We start from the raw sequence: 18,865 nt of genomic DNA, 5'->3' as shown, positions 1-18,865 counted from the left end.
GTTGTGCGAGGGTCAGAGAATCCCCCTTCCTCCCACTCCAAGGCTTTCCCAGGAGGGCACACCACATGGCAGCCCTGAAATCGCCTTGCTGAGCACCCTCCCGCCCAGCCACCCAGAACAGAGCACCCGAGCGGGTGTGGGTGCGAGCTGAAGTGGTTAAATATTAGTGCTTCGAAGTGGAGCAAGAGGAGGAGGAAGGCAGCCAGCCCACAGCGCCCTGCCCCGGGTGGGCCGCGAGCCCCTGCCGAGCCAGGGCAGGGGCAATGGTGAATCTCTTTGGCTTTGGATCTGCGGAAGAAGAAAACCCTGCGGGGCGAAGGCAGGAGACGGAGGGGCCGAGGAGCACGAGGGTGCCGGGTGCGGGCTGGCCCGACCCTCCCTGGTGAGCTGCGGGGCACCCGGGGGGACGGTCACTTTTTGGCGGCAGTCATAAAGCTGTTCTCGATGCAGAGGACGACGAAGGCGTGCTGGCAGCTGCTGGCCACCTGCTCCAGCAGCTTGCCGGAGCCCAGTGAGGAAGCCTGGCCGGTGGCACCCCGCTCCTCCGTCCGCCATGTCTCGCAGTAGCTCTCGGGCAGGCGTCTCCCTTTGGCATCTGAGCCGTGCCAGACGCTCTTCTGCGGCCTGGAAAGGAGAAAAGTGGGGGGGCTGCCACTGCCTTCACCACACTCCAGCACCTCCCCTCCTTCCCCATGTGCTCACCATCCCGCATCCCGCAGGACATCCCGGCCGTCGAAGGAGAGGATGCGGGCACCGGCTCGGAGCGGGGCCCCGCTGCCCGTGAAAAGGGCTTCCCAGTTATTGAAGAGCACTTCATCCTGGTGTGGGGGGTTGGAAAAAGAGGGGAGTCAGCCCTGCCTGCACCCTGAGAGCATCACAGGAGCTCCGTGCCCCAGCAGCCCAGGGGGAGGGGATGCGCTGCGGTCACTGCCGTGTGGATGGGATGTTTGAGGGGCTTTGGGATGCTCCGCATCCCTCGTTGCTCACAGGGTGTTGGGAAGGGGATGGGGCCATACGCACGTACCTGGAGGTTGACGATGGGCACGGAAGCACGGTCAGCCCTGCGCACGATGCTGTAGAGGTCCTGCAGGCGGGAGGACAGGAAGGCGCGGAAGGTACCGGCCAGCCCGACCTGCCGGGCCTGCTGGAAGCATTGGAAATCGGCACCCCGGATGCCACGCATGCCACCGCTCAGCGGGGTGTTCAGGGCCACCAGGTGAAGCTGCCAAGAGGAGACAACAGAGCTTGAGGGACATGGCTTTGGCCACCACCATCACCTCCCCTGGGCCAGAATATGGCACTCACGGCAGGCTGGAAGTCCTGGTGCGTGTGGGCAGCCACGGGGGCTGGCTCCGGCCGGCGGTGGATGTAGTAGCTGTTGAGGAGCTCGTGTTGGTGGTGGTGGAGCAGGGGTTGGTCTGGCAGGCGGTGCTGGTTGGCCACCACCTCATCCCCGCGCCAGGGCCGGGCAGTGGGTGGGGGACTGTGGTTGCGAAGAGGGTGCAGGGGTCCGTGGGGCTGGGGGCCGGCGTACTGCACGTTGGGAGGCTTGTCATACACCTCGTTGTCCTGGGGAGGGAGGGAGAGACAGGCTAAGGGTTGGTGCTGCCCTGCACAGAGACGGGGATGGGGATGGACGGAGATGGGAATGGGTAAGGATGGATGGAGATGGGGATGGATGGAGATGGGGATGGATGGAGATGAGGACAGGACAGGGGACAGGGGACTCACCAGAGCTGAGCTGGGAATCAGAGTGTGCTCCTCCAGCTGCAAGTATATGGCATATCAAATCCCAGCCACCTCCCTCTCCTCTTCCTCGTGCAAGGGTAGGGGGGGGGATGCCTGAGCATCTCCAAAAGATGCCACTGAAAGCCCAGGGTGATGCTGCCTGCATCCCCTCTGAGCTGGGCAGGGCAATCCAAGACCGGGTGCCCCCTCTGCTCCCCACTCACCAGCACCCGGCGGAAGCCCCCACGCAGGCGGACGTAGAGCTCTTGCCGGGCAGTAAGGAAGACAAGGCCACCCTCGGGCAGCTCATGCGCGGCGCTCAGCATCGCCTGGTACGTTGGCAGGGTGCGCAGCTGTGGGCACAGCCCAGAGAGTGGCTCAGGGCTTGGCTGGCAAGCTCGTGGGCAACCCCCGCTCCCAGAGCTCCAAACTCACCCCCAAGGATATCCCACTGGTGCCTGGTGGTCCGGGGGGTCCCGGTGGTCCAGGGGGACCAGGGATGCTGATAGCTGGAAGAAGGGTGAGATGAAGAGAGCTGTAGCACAGGGGATAGGGAGGGATGCAGGGGTTGGCAGGGAGGGATTCCGGGGCGGCAGGGAGGGATGTAGGGTTGTGGGATGGATGCAGGGGGTGCGGGGAGGAATGCAGGGGTGGCAGGGAGGGATTCCGGGGATGCAGGGAGGGATGCAGGGTGGCAAGGAGGGATTCCAGGGTGGCAGGGAGGGATTCCAGGGATGCAAGGGGGGTGGCAGGGAGGGATTCCAGGGATGCGGGGGTGGCAGGGAGGGATGCAAGGGCAGCAGGGAGGAATGCGAGGGCAGCAGGGAGGGATGCAGGGGCCCAGATGCTCACCTTGTCTGTGGGGGCCTGGGAAGGAGGGTGGACCGGGGGGCCCAGGAGGGCCAGGGGGGCCTTGCCGCCCCTCGTATCCAACACCAGGGGGGCCCTGAGGTCCAGGAGGCCCCGGTGGCCCAACGATACTATCCCCCTTGGGACCCTAGGCAGTGCGAGAGAGCATCCCTGGAGCAAAGCACCCAGGGATGCCATGCCCTGCCATACCTCCTTCGCCCCCCATGCCGCAGGGTACTCACTGGCAGCCCAGGGTAGCCCTGGGGTCCCGGAGGCCCTGGCAGCCCGGAGACACTGGAACTGTAGAGCGGGGTGCTGCCTGGCTCGCCCTTCTCACCCTTGGGACCTGCCTCCCCCTTATCACCCTGTGGGATGGCACGGTTTTTGGGTGAGTGGCCAAGGCGCACGCTGGTACCTCAAACCGTGCTGGGTGCCAGTCCCGCGAGCCAGCGCTGGTGGGCACAGGGCTTACCCGCAGGTTGGCAGCAAAGTGACTCGGATCATAGGGGAAGTGGCCTGCAGAGAGAGAGAGAGGAGGGGAGATGAAAGCTGGGCTGGGCACAAGCCGTGCTCTGCCTGCCCCTGCCCGCGGGGAGGGATCACCCACCTGGGGGTCCCGGCGCTCCGGTATCGCCTTTCTCTCCCTTTTGTCCTGGAAACTGGTGGAAGCCTGTGGGGAGTAGGGGAGAGATGCCATCCCAGCACTGCAGCATCCTGGCCTCAGCTCTAACAGAGAGGGGCTTCCCCCCACACCCCACCTTGCCGGGGGCCCCAAACCCCCTCGAGGAGGCTGGGAGAGGGACACCCCCTTACCGGGGAAGGCTGGCAGTGCGGGATGGCCAGAGTCGCTGAAGGCCTGCGGGGATGCAAAGGAAGCAGCTGCAGAGACAGCAGCAACTCCAGGGACCCCCCCTCAATGTGATAGTGATGACGGCCCCAAGTGCCAGCCCTGGCCAGGATGCCAGCAGAGCATCCCCCATCCCCTCCAGCCAGGCAGAGGGCACCAGGGGGACCTGGTCACCAGCCCTCGGCACCGCCAGCACGGCGACCGTGTCATTACTCACATTGCTGCTGTCGTAGACTATGCTGCCAGGCGGCCCAGGGGGTCCTGGGGGACCTGGGGGTCCTGGGGGACCCTGTGGGGGGAAAGAAGATGCAACAGGGTCCTGCGAAGTGGACAGTCCCCATGGTGGGGACACCAGGGCCATGCCCTGCCCCACCCCAGGGAGACAAGTGCCCTTTGGCAAAGGGATTCGGGTCCCCGGGGAGCCCTTTGGTGTGGATCCCCCCATCTGCTGGCCCAACAGCCTGGGGGGGGCCACAGCAGCGCTCACCCGCAAGCCCAGCACGCTACTGATGTCCGCAGGGTCACCCTTCTCGCCCTTCATCCCGTTCATGCCAGGACGTCCCTGTGGATGAGCAGCATGGATGAGCCACCCCCCCACACCTGCGCCAGGGTGACACCCCAGCATCACCTCTGGCACCCTGGCATCACCCCACCCCTCGGCACCAAAGGGACACGATGGGGTTTAGGGTTCCGCAGAGGAGGTGATGGCTGAGGGGACAAACAAACCGGGAGCGGGTCTTACGGGTCTGCCTGGAAAGCCAATCTCTCCCTTCATCCCTGCTCGTCCCTGGGGACCCTGGAGGGGAGAGAAGATGACGATGGGGGTGCTTAGACCAGGGGCACTTCCCGTCCCACTCCGTCCTGGCTCAGCCCTGTCCCTCCCTGTGTGATATGAGGAGGACGGTGACAGTGACTTACCGAGGGTCCTACAGGTCCCCGCAGCCCCGGCTCCCCCTGTGGACAGTGGAGAGGGAAAGAGCATCACCATCGGGACCAGCCAGCACCCGGCGCACAGGGACGTGTCCCCTGTTCCTGCAGCGCACCCACCTTTTCTCCTTTCACCCTGGCAGTGACCACAGTCCCATCAGGGCTGATGATGACACCGGGCTCCCCCTTCTCCCCCTGCGAGACAGGAGGAGGCATGAGAAAAGACGGAGGCACCAGGCTTGCTCCCTCCCTCCCACAGTGGGGCTGGCAGCGATGCCGGGACCCGGTGATCGGGCAGGGTGGGGGACCAGGAGCGCGACCACCCCACGGGGCAGAGGTGGCCTGGAGCAGTTACCTTCAACCCCGGAGAGCCCTGGGGACCAGATGACCCCCGGTCTCCTTTCGGTCCCACCGGGCCCTGCAGGGAGAAGCACGGAGCCCACATCAGCCCCGACTCAGACCCCAAACCCCCTCCTCCACCACCACTCCTCCTGGCACCGCTGCAGCAAAGCGCGGTGGGACTGGCACCCAGAGTGTGCCTGGAGCTTTCACCAGGGTCACCCCTGTGGTCCCCAGCCCTGCCACCAACTCACCGGGAAGCCGGCATGACCTGGTCTGCCCTGTGGAGAGAAGCAAAGATGCTTGTAAAAGCAAACCCCCTCTTTCTAAGAATCCGGGTGCCCTCCCAGCACTGCCAAGGGGTAGGTGTGGATAGCAGAGGGGCACCTACCTCCGGACCAGGCAAAGCTGCCAAAAGCTTCTGGAAAAAAGAAACAAAACAGGATTTTCACCGTGATCTTTGCTCTGGAGAGGTCAGAGCTCCTGGAGACGTCTCCCTTGGTCCTGCTGCACGATGGGTGCTGGGCAGGCTCTTTCCCTCCCCCTCCAACTTTAGCTTCCCCCAGCTGTGGTGAAATCAGGAGCCACCACTTACATCTTCGCTTGAGACGGCGATGACCTGCCCAGGGGGACCAGGTGGACCCGGGGGGCCGGGCAGCCCCACACCATCTTGGCCTCGCTCGCCCTGGAAGACACAAACCATCAGCCCCAGGGCCACCGCTGGCCGCTCCCTGCCCCCAGCCTGGTGGCACTCACCTTCTCGCCGGGACTGCCTCTGTCACCTTTGGGTCCCTGGAATGAGGAGCGGGCAGGGGTGAGCTTCCTGCATGGCACCGCGCATGGCCGGACCCCAGCTCACCAGCGGAGAGTCAGCAAAACCTTTCAGGCCACCCCCCCCTCCGCCTGCAAGGTCCCGGGGTGGGACACTTTTGGGTGGAGGTGGTGGTGAGCAGGGTGCCAAGCTGATGGGGGCAGGGTCTCATGCAGCGTGGGCACCCCAGCACGCAGCAAGCCCGGTGCCAGCGCAGGGGAACAGTTGAGAGCACTGGAGCAGGGTGGATTTTGACTGCTAGGGCCAAATTATGGGTGTAAAGCAGAGATGCAGCGTGCAAAGGTGCCCTGCCTGGAGTCAGGGGGAGCTTTTTGGAAAAGCGAACCTAATACTCCTACCTGTGGTCCAGGGAAGCCCTCGAGGCCAGGGCGGCCGTCCACACCGGGCATGCCGGCATCTCCCTGCAAGGAGGCGTGGGGAAGGACGAGATGCAGGATGGAGGATGCTCTGGACAGCCCCAGGTTGGGGAGCATAGTGGTCCCGCCCAGCGTCCTGCAAACCCCAGAGGTTCGCCCACAGCCCGTCCCAATCTCACTCCTACCTTTGGTCCTGGCAAGCCGGGCTGTCCAGGGCTGCCAACCTCCCCCTGCAAGGAAAGAGGTGTCAGAGCAGGAGCATCCCTGTGGGCATCCAGCAAGGATGGAGCCCGGCTCCTGCAGCCAGCTACTAGTGAAGGGTGGGGAAAGCATTTGAAGGGTTCCTCACCTTCACCCCTGGCAGTCCTGGCACCCCCTGCAAGCACCAAGAAAGGGGCCATAAGTGTGGGGTGATGGCAGGAGACACAATGGCAGGGGATGCCCCGGGGAGCCCAGGATGGGGGGGAGGGAAGGAGCAAGAGCGGAGCTACCTGTGGTCCTTCGGGACCGGGTGGTCCAGAGGGGCTGGCAGCAAATGGCAGTCCTGAGCCCTCCATATCGCCCTGGGCAGGGGAGAAGGAGCTGAGCCACGTCTACCCCTGCTTCAGCTCATCCCACCTCCACATCACAGGGATGATCACTTACAAATCCAGCCTCATAGCCTGGTCCTGGGGGTCCCGGGGGACCAGGGGGTCCTGGCTGCCCTCGGGGTCCGATGGGCCCAGGAAGGCCAGCTAATCCCATTTCTCCTGGGGCTCCTGCTGGTCCTGTCTCTCCCTTGCTGCCCTGCAAAGGGGACAAGAGAGGGAAAAAAAAGGGGACAGATGGGATGAAGTGGCAACAGTCCCTGTCTGGAATCTGCAAGGGACAGGGCACAAATGCTGCCCTGGCTCTGGGGCAGAGGGGCTTGCGGGAAGGGGCATCGCCCAGCTAGGGCACCCTTTGTCCCAGCGGTTCTGGGCGGGCCCTGGCTCCCCGTGCAATGTGCACAGTGGCCACCAGAGGCTCGCCTAAAATCATAAATGTGATTTTTGTTTGCGAGCCTTCCCGGCGCCCCTGTGGTGGCAGAGCTCGGTGCCAAGGAGGGATGCTGGCAGACACCCCCGCGCTTGACTATGGGTCTCCAACCGGCAGGATGAGTCCCTATGCTCACTGCCGCCCCGTCTACCCTCTTGATGTCAGCAATGTTAAGAAACCTCAACTCTTGAGGATCCTGCCACAGCTCAGGCTGTGGTGGATGGGCCATGCCAAGGAGCATCCTGGTCCCCAAGGGAGGGGAGGGTTATCATGCGCATCCCAGGAAGCCTTTACCTCCGGCCTCGGGGGTGCGGGGTGGGAATAAGCTCGGGCAAGAAGGTGGGAGAGTGATGCACAGAAGATGGGGTGTTTCCCAGTGGGGTGTGGGCACCCAAACCCCCCTCCAGCAAACCCCCTCCTGTGCCTCAAAGCACCCCACTCGGCTCACCTGCCCACTTTGCATGGTAGCGGCGCCTGGATCAAAGCCAAGCGGGGGTGGCAGGAGCCCCGCCAGTGTCCTGGGGGTGGGTGGCAGCTCTATGCCCCCTCGAGCAGCAGCACTGCTCTGCTCCGCTCCGGGAGGAACCCAAACACCAGCATCCCGCTCCCCACTCTGGCCCACAGTGGCCCCCCAAGTAGCATCCTTGCTTCCAGTCTACAATGCGTTGGGATCTCCCACCAAGAAACCCACCCCAGGCACAGTACCTTGGGTCCCGGTGCACCAGGGAGGCCGAGATCACCCACATCACCCTGGAGAGGAGGAGGAAGAAGGAGAAGAGGGTGTGAAGAAGCTGCCCTGCTCCAGGAACAGGTTGGTGCTCCTCAGTCCAGGGACAGAGGGAGCTGAGACCTCCTGGACATGTCCTAGGGGTGCTGGCTGCCCTGTCGGGGAGCTGTGATGTGGTCCTGGGGGACACTCACCTGCTCTCCTTTGGGCCCTGGCTGCCCAGCTGCCCCATCTCTTCCAGGAGGACCCTGAGGACCCTGAAAGACACCCAGGAGTTGGCTCCAGTGCTGGGAAACCCTGTGTGGCTGGTAGGCATCGAGCCTCCCACCAACACAGGTGGCGAGTTACAGCCCCACCACTGTGGGGTGGCCCTGGCATGGGTCCCCATGGCCACCCCATACACCTACCACCGGCCCCGGGGGCCCAGGGATCCCATCCCTGCCCGGCAGCCCCGGCGGTCCTGGCAGGTCGGTGCGGTTCATCCCAAACCGTCCTGGCTCCCCTGGCAAACCGGGCACGCCAGGTGGCCCCGGGGGACCGGGTGGCCCCCGAGGACCCTAGAAGAAAAGGAGGGGTCAATGGCTGAGCATGTCTCCCTGCTCCCTGCCTGCAGGAGGGGACCCACACTCACCCGCAGGCTCTCCAGGTCGCCACCGAAGCCGGAGCCCTCCATGTCAATGAAGGTCTGGGGGAGAAGCAGGAGGGCGATGTCAGACACTGACACCGGGGTTGGGATGCCCGGTGACACAGGGATGTTGCCTGAGGGCTAGTGGAAGCATACTGCTCCTCCATAGCCCCATACCCCCCACCCAATATTCCTGGATCCTAGCGGGCACCCACCAGCTTGTCATGCTTGGAAGAGGGTCCTGGTGGTCCCGGGGGCCCAGGTGGTCCAGGGGGTCCCCTCGGCCCCATGCCTGGCTCACCCTGGCACAAAGGAGAGAGCACAGTTTGCGAGTGCAGCCCAGCTACCTGCAAGAGGAAGGGGGAGCAGCAGTGTGTGCTGTTCCCCGGCACCAGCACCGGCACTCACCTTCTCCCCCTTTAGACCGGGCTCCCCCGGCATCCCGGGAAAACCCTGAGGCCCCATATCGCCCTGCGAAGGGGAGAGGTGGGGGGTCAGCAGGTGACAAGGCACCTCCTGGCCCCTGCCACCTGCCCCATCCCTGACCCCACTTACGGGTTTGCCGTCCTCGCCGGGATCGCCCTAGGGATGGCGGGGAGAGGAGAGGTCAGTGTGCCAGCAGGTGGGTGGGCAGGGGTGGGGGGAGAGGGGATACCCAGGGGTGGGGGGCTCAACTCACAGGCTCACCGTCCCTGCCGGGGGCTCCGTCCTTCCCCGGTGGCCCTGGGGGGCCAGTGACCTGCTCGCCCACCACACCATCGGCATGCCGTGAGAGGCTGCCGGGGGGACCGGGGTCACCTGGCTCGCCTTTTTGGCCCTTGGAGCCGGGGTAGCCAAACCCAGCGCTGCCCTGGGGAGGAGAGCAGAGCGGGGATGGGTGGCATGTCCACAGGGGTGGCAGCCCAGGCATGGCTTTGCCCAGGCTCCCCCAGTGACGCGATGCTCACCTTAACGCCCAGTTCTCCTTTCTCCCCCTGCGGGACAGAAAGAAAGAGGAGCAGGAATCAACCGCGGACAGGTCGCTGGCATCCCTGAACCCCCAGCATCCCTGAACTCCCAGCATCCCCTCTCTCACCCACCTTTTCGCCTTTGACACTGCCTGTCCCCACAACGCCTCCAGTCCCCGAGTCCCCTTTCAGGCCACGGTCACCCTTCTCCCCCTTTTCTCCTTTGGGGCCAGTGGCTGCAGGAAGAGAAAAGGGACCCAGTTGTGCTCGGGGACTGCCACCCCCCCAAGTCCCTGCTGGGGGCTGGCATGGTGGGGGAAGCTGCTGTCAGCGTTACCTCCCGCCGAGACCCGCGGCGTCTCCTCTGCTCTGGTCCTCTCAACTTGCTGCGGGGAACCCCCACCGCTCCTCGGCCCACCACCCACTGCCACCGGTGGAGAGGTGACAGGGACAGCATCCAGCAGCCCCGGGACACCCTGCGCCAACACAAGACATCATGGCACCGTTCACCTCCTCATGCCCTCCCAAAAGGGACAAGTGCTAGGACTCCATAGCCCTCCTCGTCCCTAAAATCTTAAGCTCCAAGTGCAGCACCCATGGGCACCAACTCACCCCAACTTTCCCTGAGGGTTGGTGTCCACCTTCTGCCCCACTGCCAAAATCACCAGAGACCTGCATTTTCCCAGGAAAAAAGGGATGAGGGGTCAGCTGGGAGCATGGCGTGGCAGCCCCCCAGCCTGTCCCAGCCGGGCTGCCGCCGCTCACCTCCTCGGTGTCATCCTCCTCTTCCTCACACTGGCGCTCGGCTGCCCGCGGGTCCCCTTGCAGCTTCAAATCGGCGATCACCCCCTGGAAGGAAACCAGGCTGAGGGCTGCCACAGTTGGCCGGGTGCCACAAAGGGATGTGTGCCATGGATGGCTGCGTGCCGCAAGCCACCCCGAGGCACGGCATGACCTGCCATGCTGCTAAGCCACCGCGTCCTCGAGTATCCCAAGTGCATCAGGCTCCTTTGCCCGGTGCAGAGAGCGCTCTCCACCTGAGCATTCATCCATAACCCAGCCTCGGTGCCCGGCACCACTGGCACGGCTCGACAAGCCATGGGCAAAAGCCATGTGCCAGCTCTGGCACCAGGCGGGCTGAGTGGAGGTGGTGGCCAGGATCTGGCCAGCAATGCTTTCACAGGGACCTTTTAGGCTGTGCTCCTTGTTTCCCCTCTCTGGAAGGCTCCTCAGCCCCAGATGGCCTCTCTGCCCCCAACCCAAGTGCTCGCTGCCGGGACGGGACACAGGGATGGTGCTGGGACAGGACATTGCCGGGATGGGATGCTGCCCATCCCTCTGATCCCGGCAGGGAGGTGCTGGGGACCACACTGGGAAGTGAGCTCGGAGAGGGCAGATACCTCCCGCTCAGCGGCTCTTCTCTGGGCAAGACACCTAAAATAATATTTGGGCTCGTTTGGAAGCAAAGCGCATCACATCGGGGCAAGAGAGCTGCACTCAGGAAACACGACGGGTTTAAGAAAACATGAATCAGGACAGCTGCAGTTCAGCCAGGCTGGCTATGACGTTACAGTATTAATATATTAAAAATATATTATATTATAGATATATAATAAATATCCTATATTATAAATATATAATGTGGGCTTTATATATAATAAAATATATATATAAATCCCTCTCACAAGCAAACGCCCCCCAGTTGGGTTGGGACCTCCTCCAGCTGCTTGCCCTGGTTCCAGCCTGCTCTAATCCACCCCCTTCCTCCCCACCGAGCACCAGCACCGAGCCCAAGCTTTAATCAACGCAACACTCCAGCCTGGCCTTCCCAGTCCTGGGGCTTACCAGAGGCATTGGAAGTAAGCCGGTTCCAGCCCCGAACTGAGGCATCCCCATGAGAGATGGTTACAAGGTTTGCAGCCTGTTTGCCCCAGTAAAGGGGGCAGCAGGACCATAGGTCTCACCATGCATCCAGCTGCAAACCAACCCTCCTGCCAGACCCCAGCTGAGACCCCATTTACAGTGACCACCTTGGTATTTGCTGTCCCAGGGGCTCCTGCGTTGCCCGCAGGCTTTGTCTCTCCAGGTTTCTTGCCATGGACATGAAGGCAAGTCAGGAAGAAGCACAGTTGTCAGCTGAGACCTCCCCAGCAGCCCTCCAGCAGCTCATCTTGTGGCTTGACCCAGGGCCAGGTTTTAATCAGCCTGACGCCCCGTTAGTTCCAGATAACACGAGTCGAGGCTGCTCGGCGATGGAAATACCACGAGGCAGTCAGATGCCAAGGAGACATCCAAGCCCGTGCTCCCCGCTCCCGTCTCAGATGGCCTCCGTCCCTCGATGGCCAGCTATTCCCTGCGGGAAAACCGGGGGCGGGCAGCGGGAGCGGGTGTTTGGCAAGCTCGGGAACATCATCTGCTCAGAAAGCAGGAACACTTCGCTCCGCTTCAGGCTGTTGCTTTGCTTTCCAACAGGTGCCAAACCCTCTCCAGCTGGGGGAGAGGAGCTCCTCCATGGCCATCACCGGGTCCTCCCAGCAGGTTCAAGAGCAAAAGTGGCTCTTCAAGAGGAAAAAGTTGCTCTTGAGACCTCAAGGGACCAATCCTGACAAAAACTGGGGCTCAGTCCACCCATCATGAACCCTTCTCAGAGGAGCTCTCCCTGCCCGAAGCAGCTTAATGGGGCTGCAGCAGTGCCGCTCATTGGCCAGCGTCATGTTGAAGCTCCAAAACTTTGCAAAGCTCCCCGGGAAAAGCATCGCTCAACTCGGCAGAGCCTCTGTCGCTGGACAAACCGTGCTCAACCCAGGAGAAATCCACCACTGCCACCCTGAATTTTCCTCTTCTTAAGCACCGCAGGGGATTTCCGCCTCAGCCGGGCATTTTCCCCACACTTTCCATACACTTTATCTACAACGTGTCACACTCAAATCACCGGCTGAGCTATCACTTTCTCTCCTTGCTCTCCAAAGTCTTCCGGCAGATACCACCTAACATCAGCCAACAAAGATAGCTCCAGCCCAAGCATTTTTTCCAGCTAAGAGACATTTTACCAGCCAAATCAGCTCCTCCGCCAAAGTAGATGGGTATTTTTAGCAAAGGGGAGACTTGAAGAGGCTCAGCATTTGCTGGAAAAGGTACGGGCAACAGTGGCTGCTGTAGCACAACCCCATCTCCTCTTGTCAGCTCACCTTGAAAGCTCTGTCTTGGTGAGATCCAAGACAATAAAGTTGGTGGCACCTCAAGCCACCTTTTTCCCCCATCTCAAGCATCTCCTTCCCCAGGGATGCATGCGGAACGTGGCCGCTGGTTTGTCTACTGGGCAAACAGGTTGGTTCAACAGGCACAGGCTGGTGTCACATCCCTCCAGCCTCACCCAGGCTTCTCCTTGGAGATGCTCCTTGGAGTGACCCAAGGCCTTACCTGGTATTTATCTGGGTCAGCTCCTCCAGCCTGAGCAACAAAGAGCCCGGAGCCATCTTCCAGCTCCATCTCATCCGGGGAACGCTCAAAGTGGACCCGCTCATGCTCCTCACAGTCCAGGAAGAGAACGACTTCATCCTCCTCCACGCTGATGGCGAAGCGTGTCCACTGGTTGAGCAAGGTGGGCACGGTGAAGGTGGCTGCTGCATATGAGCTTGGCGAGCCTGGCTCTGTGTAGTAGAAGATGATCTGCTGCTTGCCCGCCTGCAGTTCTGAGAGCTTGACACCCACATAGATGATGCTCTGCGAGGAGTCCGTGATGGCAAAGAGCACGCCAGCCCGGGGGGTGGTGGGCTGGATGTGGAAGAGGAGAGAAAAGTCCCGGTAGAAAGGGCTTGGCAGGTGGTACCGGGCCACCTGGCCCGTGTTGGCATTTGGGCCGAAGACATAGCCAGGGTTGTTGTCGGGGCCATAAATTTTCAGGATCTCCTCTGGTGGGGGGTCTCCGATCAGCTCCAGGAGGCTGACCTCGGTGCTCAGATTCTCTGCAAGAGGAAGGGAAAGGGGATGGTCACAACCAGCCCAGTGAGGACGGTCACCCTCAGCGATGTGCCTTACGGGGACACCACTGGCCATGCCTCCCCCAAACGCCACTCTTCAACAACTCCCTCTGCTTGCCCTCCCCAGGGCCTGGGATTTTCCTTCAGGCTGCAGGTTGGCCAAAGCAGCAACACTCCTTGAGCTGCTCCCACCACACAGCTGGGATGCAGCTCCCAAAATGCCATCCATTCCTGGCTGCTGGCCCTCCGACCTCAGCCAGGACATCCCTGAGATGGGATAAAACCAAAGGGATCTTGCACACGGTAGCAACACACCCATGCAGGCAGCAGGGGATGCTGCCGGAGCACTGGGATGCTGAGCAACCACGGAGGAAGCGTGTTGCATCCGTACCCGCTCTGGGGTCACGGTGACCCCTCACGTCATCCTGGGACAAGCTCCCGGGGTCACCCTGGCTGGGAATAAATCCGAGCCATCCCCTTGCAACACTCTGGGAATGGGGCTTGATCTGGCATGCCCTAGCAGCTTCCCAGCTGATCTCAATTGGGAGCTTGCCTCCTTTCCCAACTCCTTTTCCTCAAGGCACTTGGGGAAGTTCTGCTCAGGACAGTCTCTCCTACTTGACACAGCTGAACATCTGGCCAGTGTGAGCCGGCCCTCTGTACGCCAGCTCCTGTTGTTTTGGCAGCAGGCACATCCTTATCGCCCACACACCGGGCGCTGGATTCCTCCTCTCCTATGTCAACCACTCGGGTGGGTGCCAACTCGATGGGATGGAGCATGCCGGGTGCTTTAACTCCACGTTTCCCAGGAGTGAGGAAACCCAACCACCTTGGCTCCAAAACTGGGAACAGATGCTCGGTGCCCATTTCAGCCCCATCTCGAGCCAGAAGCAGGAGCTGAGACAATTCAACATCTGCAACTCCATCCCTGGTGTTTCACATGAGCAATGGGGGCATTATCAGAGGTGTGTTGAGCCTGGAAGGACCACCCAGGAACCTCCACCCTGCTCTGGAGCCAGGCACTGTCCTTCAGAGCTCGCTCTCAAAAAAAAAAAAAAAAAAAAAGTTTAAAAAAGAGAGGTTTAAAAAAAAAAAGAAAGAAGCCCAGCCTTGCCCAGCCTGGAAGGAAAACACGTCTCTCAAGATGGTGGGAGGAGATGAAAATTTCGGTGCCTCTTCCAAAGCCTGGGGGTACCTGCAGAGCATCCCCAGCCTCCTCCCTGCCACTGAGCGCCAATGCCAGCGCCAGCCCCAGGGGCTCAGGCAGCAGGGACATTAGAAATGCCACCAATTCGAGGTGGGAGCAAGTCTTCTCTCTGCCAGACCCACTGATCCCCTCCTGAGCCTGATGCTCGGAAACTACTCTGTGCCCACCCTGCTCCCCAAAGTGCCCAGTCCCTCCCAAGCTGGGCACCCCAAAACTGAGCACCCAGCTGGGAGGAAACCTCCCTCTCGGTCTTGCACCAGCCCCCATGGGGCATCCCCAGCCCACTCGGAAGGGAAGGGCTCAGGTCCCGGCCATGGGGATCTCTGGATCCCGGAGCCCGGCACACTTTTGCGCCCAGATGTGTGCAGGCCTACGCCAAAAATGATGGGGTGAGCAAGTGGGGCTCCCCTAGATCCTCAGTGAGCCCCAGCCTGGCACCCACCCTTGAGACACCCCTTGCTCAGGCACTCCACAAGCTTGCTCCCACCAAGAGTTGGCCAAGCCAACTACAAACACCGGGATGCAGGGATGGAACTTATCTCGGGCTAGAGGAAGCCAAATTTCCAGCAGCTTTAAGGGAAGAGGAAACCAGAGCTTCCTCCCGGGGGTCCGCACGGGTGTAAGAGCCGGTGTTGCAATTTCTGCAGCCAGACAAGCCATCGACTGCCCCCGGGGCTCGGCATGACAGGAGACAGGCTCGGGATGACGGGGAGACAGGCTGAAAGAGGCTTTTGTTAGTGATGCAATTTTCAACCACGCACCCCACAGCATGGGGTTTCAGCTGGTGCTGGGATCCTCCCTCCTCTCCAAACACCCTCCAAGCTGGGGGTGGGAGCTGGGTGTCAGCAATTCCCAAAGCAAATGGGGACACGTCTTTACCCTGCGCAACACGCAAAGCAGGCAGAGGCCAGGGCTGCAAGGCTGAAGGAAGGGGAGACTCCATCAACCAACTGTTCCTCTGCAAAAGCCAAGTGCCCCTTCTCAACCTCAACACTCCCGGCCATGCCTGCCTTCTCCAAAGAGCACCCAAGAGCCCAAATATCACACTCCCTCCTCCCTGCAGCAAACCAGCAGCACCTACCACAGAGCACGGAGAGCCAGAAACCACAGCGGTTTCAGGACGGGTGCTGGCGCGGGATGGCTGTGGGGATGCCTCTGGCCGCGGTGACCCAACCGTTTGCTCTTGATGCCATTGGAAGGGGATGCTTTGAGCTGGGGCTGCCAGCATGGCCCCACGCATCCCATCCTGGCTGGGATTCAGGGGAGCCCCGGCACACAGGAGGCATCTCAAGTCACTCCACGGGGTGCATCGCGGTCCTCACATCCCCCACTCATTCCCGACTCTGCCCATCCGGGAGCGCACGCATCCCCACGATCCCGCCGCAACCCCCAGGGTCAGCCGAAGAACAGAGCCGCTTTGACGCCGAGGGGACCACGTGCGTGACCCTCGCCCGCTGGCGCCCAGCTAAATCACCCTTCTGACGGCAGTGGGTGTCTCGCCGCTCCCGATCGGCCGCCCCAGGCCATCACCCGAGGGTGCGGGCAGCCGGCACGGGAACACAGCCTCATTCAGAGGGCTCAGCAGGGGGAACAGCGAACTGCTGCTCCTGCTTTCACCCCAAATTGTTCTTGCCCTTGCACCCCGACATGCGTTTCTCCGAGCGTCGGTCTCCCCCGCTCCTTTCCTTTCCCCGCCTTGCAAAGAGGCACGTCTTGGTCCCCAGTTGACTTATGCAAGGGTCACAACCACCTGATGCTGAAGCTGGAGGGCAAAGCAACCTCTCCTGCCTGCCAAGCAGGGGGGGATCAAACATTAGCCATTGGGTAAATCATTAACCCCCAAAGCTGCTCGGGGAGAGGGGAGTGTGTGGGCACGGCCAAGGGTCACCTTGAAGAGTCCTCACCGCCACAGTCCCTGATGCTACGGCAGTTGGGTGGGAGCAGGGTCCTGGTCCTTCCTCTGTCCCCACGGAGAGCTGCCAGCTCTGCAAGCACCCCGCTGTTGGGAAGGACAGCCTAAAGCCCTGCAAACTGGCCCTGGATGCCAGCACCATGCGCTCAGGGAGTATCCCTTGTCCTGGCCATCGGGATGTCGCCTTTTAACCCAGCCACCGCTTTTCAGTGGGGGAGAAACAGCCCGAGGAGGGGCTAATGATGCTCAGCCTTGCAAAAGGGAGCTAAAACCTGCCAGCGGTCCCGGCGTGAAGCAGCTGGGGCTGGCTGGAAAGTGATTTTGGACTCAGCAGCATCCCATGGGGACATGCCTGAAGCATCTCTCAGCGCCTAAAAACCTGGGAAAGTTTCAGGAGGGGAGACGCACGCACTCACGCATCCCCCAGCCACATTACCTGCAGAAGCATTAATAAAGACACAAGAATACCCTTTGTCCTCCTCAGGGAGAGCATCGCAAGGCAGAGGCAGGTGCCCACCGGCCAAGTGCGTCCAACAGCGATCTCTGACAGCCTGGCAGAAGCCCTGGCACGGCGGAGGGGTTATGGGGACCGAAGCGCTACAGCCAGGGAGCAGGAGCAAGCAGAGAAACCACTCCACGTAGTGATGGCACCGCGATTCAAGCAGCCCCTCCCACTCATGCAAAGCCGCCCAAATTTCTGCCTCGCTGCCGTGGTGGAGGTAATTCGGCAATCTGAAATGGTGGGTGCCCAGCACGCTGCAGAAGGGCAGGCGGGTCGGGATGGGCACGCAATGGCCAGCCGGCAGCATCAGTCTGGGAAAGGAGGCAAGCCCTGCGCCGCTACTACCGTAGAGTCGCGCAGTGGCAGTTAGTAAATCAAACGCCCGAGGACCGGAGTTATTGGCAAGAAGAGGATCCACACCGTTAGCTACCCTCCTGTTAGGCAAAGGAGGGCTCCGTCGCCCGTTCATGCCGACCAGCCCCAGACCCCGGTGCCCGGTGCCGTGCCACAGGTTCGGTGGGGTGGGCGATGCTCCATGGTGGCTGTGGGGCGTTTGCTCATGGGTACCATCACCTGGTGAGAAAGGGAAAGGAGCACTACCTGGCCGGGGACCTGCTGATCTCTGCAAGGATACTCGTGTCCCCATCACTGCAGGTGGCCCCGTTCTCAGGAGCTGTGGTTCCTCAGTGGTCCTTGTCGCCAGGAGCTGCAGTTCCTCAGTGGTCCCTGTCCTCAGGAGCTGTGGTTCCTCAGTGGTCCCTGTCCCCAGGAGCTGCAGTTCCTCAGTGGTCCCTGTCCTCAGGAGCTGTGGTTCCTCAGCGGTCCCTGTCCCCAGGAGCTGCAGTTCCTCAGTGGTCCCTGTCCTCAGGAGCTGTGGTTCCTCAGTGGTCCCTGTCCCCAGGAGCTGCAGTTCCTCAGTGGTCCCTGTCCTCAGGAGCTGTGGTTCCTCAGTGGTCCCTGTCCCCAGGAGCTGCAGTTCCTCAGTGGTCCCTGTCCTCAGGAGCTGTGGTTCCTCAGTGGTCCCTGTCCTCAGGAGCTGTGGTTCCTTAGTGGTCCCTGTCCTCAGGAGCTGCGGTTCCTTAGTGGTCTCTGTCCTCAGGAGATGCAGTTCCTCAGTGGTCCCTGTCCCCAGGAGCTGCAGGTCCTTGGTGGAGCTGCTGGCTGAATCCCAGCCAGGGTCAGGCGATGTGCTGTGAGAAGGAGCGATGCTTTCCCGTGCCATGCTCTCCACCAGCCCCGTGGCATTCCTGTCCCACTGTCGGGTGGTTTTGACCACGGTCTCCTCGCCCGCAGGGGCTGCTGTGCCTGGATCCAGCTCCCGGCGCTGCGGGGTGGTGCCATCCCCCACCACCTGGCCACCCCACGTGCCCGGGGACACGCTGCGGGTGAGAGCTGTCACAGAGGTGAGTGGCTCCGATGCTGTGCTTCCCTTGCCGGGTGCTGCTGGGCTTCCTGTGGTCTTTGTGCTGCTCCAAATCCAGTCCAGGAGCTGCGTTTCAGAGTAGGAGAAGCAGCAAGCCAGGAAGAGCAGAAACCCCAAACACGGTGGTGCCGGGGCCATGAGGAAGGGAAATTGAGCCCCGTCGCTCTGGAGGATGAAATGGAGAGGCCAGAGGAGGGAAAGAAGGGCAGAGGCAGGAGTTTTGCCCCAGCCAGGAGCCCGGAGCGCTCACATGGCTCCCTCCTCCCCAGCTCCAGCTCACTCCAGCTCCCGACCCTTCAAACCGGAGCCGAGCGGGAGGAGTGGCCACGCTGCCGGCTCTGCCAAACCCTCCTCCGCCGAGCGCCAGCCTCCCGGCACGGCCCCCTGGGAACTCCGCCTGAGCCCCCCAAAACCTCGGGGAGCCGAGCCAGCCCTCAGTCGCACCCTGCTCCCCATCCCAGCTGCTGCTGTCAGCTTTTTAACTCCTCCCTGCCCAGAAAAATCCGAAATCCTCTCTCCCTGGTCGGCAGCTCTGGTTAAATTACCGGCATGGAGAGCCGTACATGGGGTGGGTCATGCATGGACATGGTCCCTACGGATGTCCAGCTGCGGTGGGACACACCGATCTCCCCGCCTCCAGGTCTCAG

General features: G+C 61.9%; 1 protein-coding gene across 3 annotated transcripts; it reads right to left on the bottom strand.

Annotated features, from left to right (window-relative positions):
• Positions 1-410: 410 nt before the first annotated feature.
• COL18A1 (collagen type XVIII alpha 1 chain) lies at positions 411-18,356 on the bottom strand. 3 transcript variants are annotated; one of them, XM_086615499.1, is made up of 43 exons: positions 17,693-18,356; positions 16,730-17,461; positions 12,615-13,159; positions 9,960-10,043; positions 9,807-9,866; positions 9,532-9,670; positions 9,327-9,430; positions 9,195-9,221; positions 8,927-9,097; positions 8,803-8,829; positions 8,656-8,718; positions 8,463-8,549; positions 8,254-8,307; positions 8,030-8,179; positions 7,817-7,879; positions 7,601-7,645; positions 6,524-6,664; positions 6,370-6,441; positions 6,228-6,254; positions 6,064-6,108; positions 5,861-5,923; positions 5,447-5,482; positions 5,286-5,375; positions 5,082-5,111; positions 4,945-4,971; positions 4,707-4,769; positions 4,472-4,546; positions 4,343-4,378; positions 4,167-4,220; positions 3,912-3,986; positions 3,642-3,713; positions 3,391-3,433; positions 3,185-3,247; positions 3,050-3,093; positions 2,820-2,942; positions 2,581-2,725; positions 2,164-2,237; positions 1,953-2,081; positions 1,732-1,767; positions 1,306-1,569; positions 1,025-1,222; positions 703-818; positions 411-624 (listed from the first exon to the last, which is right to left on the bottom strand). In XM_086615499.1, exons 1-43 carry the CDS (start codon positions 18,354-18,356, stop codon positions 411-413), a joined length of 5,370 nt encoding a protein of 1,789 aa, XP_086471625.1. The 3 variants fall into 3 exon arrangements, with proteins under 3 accessions (XP_086471625.1, XP_086471624.1, XP_086471623.1); XM_086615498.1 differs by having other exon boundaries at positions 16,730-17,725; positions 17,924-18,356; XM_086615497.1 differs by having other exon boundaries at positions 16,730-18,356.
• Positions 18,357-18,865: the final 509 nt, after the last annotated feature.

Source organism: Tauraco erythrolophus, chromosome 8 (genome assembly GCF_009769465.1).
Source record: "Tauraco erythrolophus isolate bTauEry1 chromosome 8, bTauEry1.pri, whole genome shotgun sequence".
Taxonomy (NCBI): Eukaryota; Metazoa; Chordata; class Aves; order Musophagiformes; family Musophagidae; genus Tauraco; species Tauraco erythrolophus.
Note: the sequence above shows the minus strand (reverse complement) of the source record. Positions and strands in the feature narration are given on the sequence as shown.